Below are 2497 nucleotides of genomic sequence, written 5' to 3'. Positions count from 1 at the left end.
GGTATATATATACATACATATATATACATATACATATACATATAAAAATATATATATATATACATATATATATATTATTTATTTATTTTATTTAAAACATCTTTAGGCAGGATAACATATACAGATGATATCTTAACGCTGTTTTACAATATGGTCCTGCAATAATACTGTATAAAAACAACAAACAATAAGGCAACCAGAACAATACAATGTAAAATACAAATAGTAAAAACAAACTTATAGTATAATACATTGTTAAATTATCCTCTTTTTTTTTTGCTGTGTTATATATGAATCATGTATTACGTATCGTTTTAAACAATTTTTCACCTCCAGGGAAAAATTGTAGGCATAAGTTGTAATGGAACAGTAATTAACCACTATAACAAGGGAGAGATAACTAGGATTAATCGGGATTATTTTGAACAACACATGGAACGCACCAACGTTCTCCTGATGGGTGACTCCATCGGTGACCTGGATATGGCCGACGGGTTAATACATGCAGATGTCCTCAAAATTGGCTTTCTGAACAGTCATGTTGTAAGTCATTATTTTTTTTATTATCAACTACACCACATAAGAATAATTATACGACAATGTTTTAATAACGTTTTGTCTTCGCTAGGATATTTATAAGAAAAAATTGTTTCCATTTCAGGAACAAAACCTTGAAGTTTACAAAAGCAAGTTTGATATAGTTGTTGTTGATGATAGCACCATGGATGTCCCTAATGCCGTCGTCAACAAGATCATGTTATCAAGTCAAGAAACTTGAGCAATATCATTGTCATTATTATTATTATTATTATTATTACTACTACTAGTAGTAGTATTAGCCTATTATTAAACAAAACTTTATTAAAACTAGCAATGGGATAAAAACCAAACTGAACCATATAATATCACATTTCAGTATCTTAAAAGACCTGGCCTGGGATTTATGGATTTAAGACGAAGTTAAGCTGATCTTTTTTTTTGTTAAATAAGTTTTATAAATCCATCCCCTGGGTGGTAGCCGTTATAAACCCGAAAATGTAATTTTTAAAATTATTGTGTATATAGTTATATAGTTAAAAATTGATTAATCTAACGAAATATTCCATAGGGTTCTATCAGGTTAGTGGGTGACTTTTATTATTAGGCGTTTATTGTGCGTTTCTATCAGAGCATGAGTTACAAACCTATAGCAGAAGGAGTAAATTAGAAATTGTACTGCATCATAAATACTCATTTTTACCATGTACAATAAGAGTCTTTAACGAACACTTCAGTAGATAATCTCATGATCAAGCCTATCTACTGTATTACATTCCATGCCATATTCCTCTCCTGACCTCACAATATAGTTCAACCTTGTTAATTCCGTGTGTAATATATTTTTATATCTTTATATTCATATTTAATATTATATCTGTTAACTGTTGTCTTGTATTTTATAAGTGTTATAGTATTCGATTTCCACTGTTTGTTATCAACTCAAAGAAATAAATCTCGTATATATGTACTATGTATGACGATAATAAATCTTGAATCTTGAATCTTGAATCTCTAAACAACACCAAACTCTTTGTTTTGTTTTAATTTGTTGTTACATAAAAGTGACACACCGTATTCGAAGTTGACAATAACTATCACATAGCGTAGGACAGCAAAATGATTTATAACATACCATGTTATAAGTATTCGCACATAAAGTAAAATTTTGTTGGCAATTCATTTTTATCCTCTTATACTTTAAAGTTTTCAATTAACTTAACATCTAAGTCTTAACGTTTCAATATAGTTTAATTGTTCCATGTAGTATTAATGCATGGACCTATTAATAGGTTTATGATTAATGGTTAACTTCTATAAATGTGTTTAGTCTGTATAGGGGACTATTTATATGGGCTCATGCCCGCTCAGCAACCATTGCTTGTTTTGTTATTGTTTGTTCCATTTACTTGATTGAATTGTGTATGTAATCCATGTTGAAAGTGAAATAAATTTGATTGATTGATTGATGTTCAATTTGTAATTATAATTTGCGTTAAAAAAATTATGCTAAGGCCTATGTGTTATAATATAGTAGGCCTCAGTATAATGTGTGCTAATGCATATTTAAATATTTAGAAGTATTCATTTTGAGTGAGCCCAGGAAAGAATTTGTATTGGCTAGCAAGAACAAGCTTTACAATTTTGGACAAAGTACAAAGGGCGAGAGGGGAGGGGGTGGAGCCGCAGAAGTTAACGTCCATTTCAAATAATTTGTAAAAATTCATTGAAAAAAAAAATTACTGTCCTAAGTGACACGTACAAACCTACTGAAATGATCATTCGTTGGGTCAAAAACTGGCAATGCTTTCGTAATTACCACACCAAGACAAGGTCAATGTTAATAATAGTCTAGGAATAGTTTGTGAGTTGTATCTTATCGGTGTTAACGTTGGAAATTATTGAAAATTGTTCTACCCTCGAGGACAGGTCGCAACGGCGAATCTAGGATTTGGCATTG

General features: G+C 30.4%; 1 protein-coding gene across 1 annotated transcript in view; it reads left to right on the top strand.

Annotated features, from left to right (window-relative positions):
- The window catches only part of LOC117122434 (cytosolic 5'-nucleotidase 3A-like), an 8014-nt gene extending 6008 nt beyond the window's left edge, over positions 1-2006 (top strand). Inside the window, exons 7-8 of the mRNA XM_033268005.1 lie at positions 337-543; positions 662-2006. Coding sequence (XP_033123896.1) covers positions 337-543; positions 662-778 — 324 coding nt within the window. The 3' untranslated portion in view covers positions 779-2006. The remainder of the gene's footprint in view (positions 1-336; positions 544-661) is intronic.
- The last annotated feature ends 491 nt before the right edge of the window (positions 2007-2497 follow it).

The sequence above is a fragment of the Anneissia japonica genome, unplaced genomic scaffold (assembly GCF_011630105.1).
Source record: "Anneissia japonica isolate Jap-2015-1 unplaced genomic scaffold, ASM1163010v1 scaffold275_len1219475_cov178, whole genome shotgun sequence".
NCBI classification, from domain to species: domain Eukaryota; kingdom Metazoa; phylum Echinodermata; class Crinoidea; order Comatulida; family Comatulidae; genus Anneissia; species Anneissia japonica.
The sequence above is the reverse complement of the archived record's forward strand: the minus strand, read 5'-3'. Positions and strand labels throughout refer to the sequence as shown.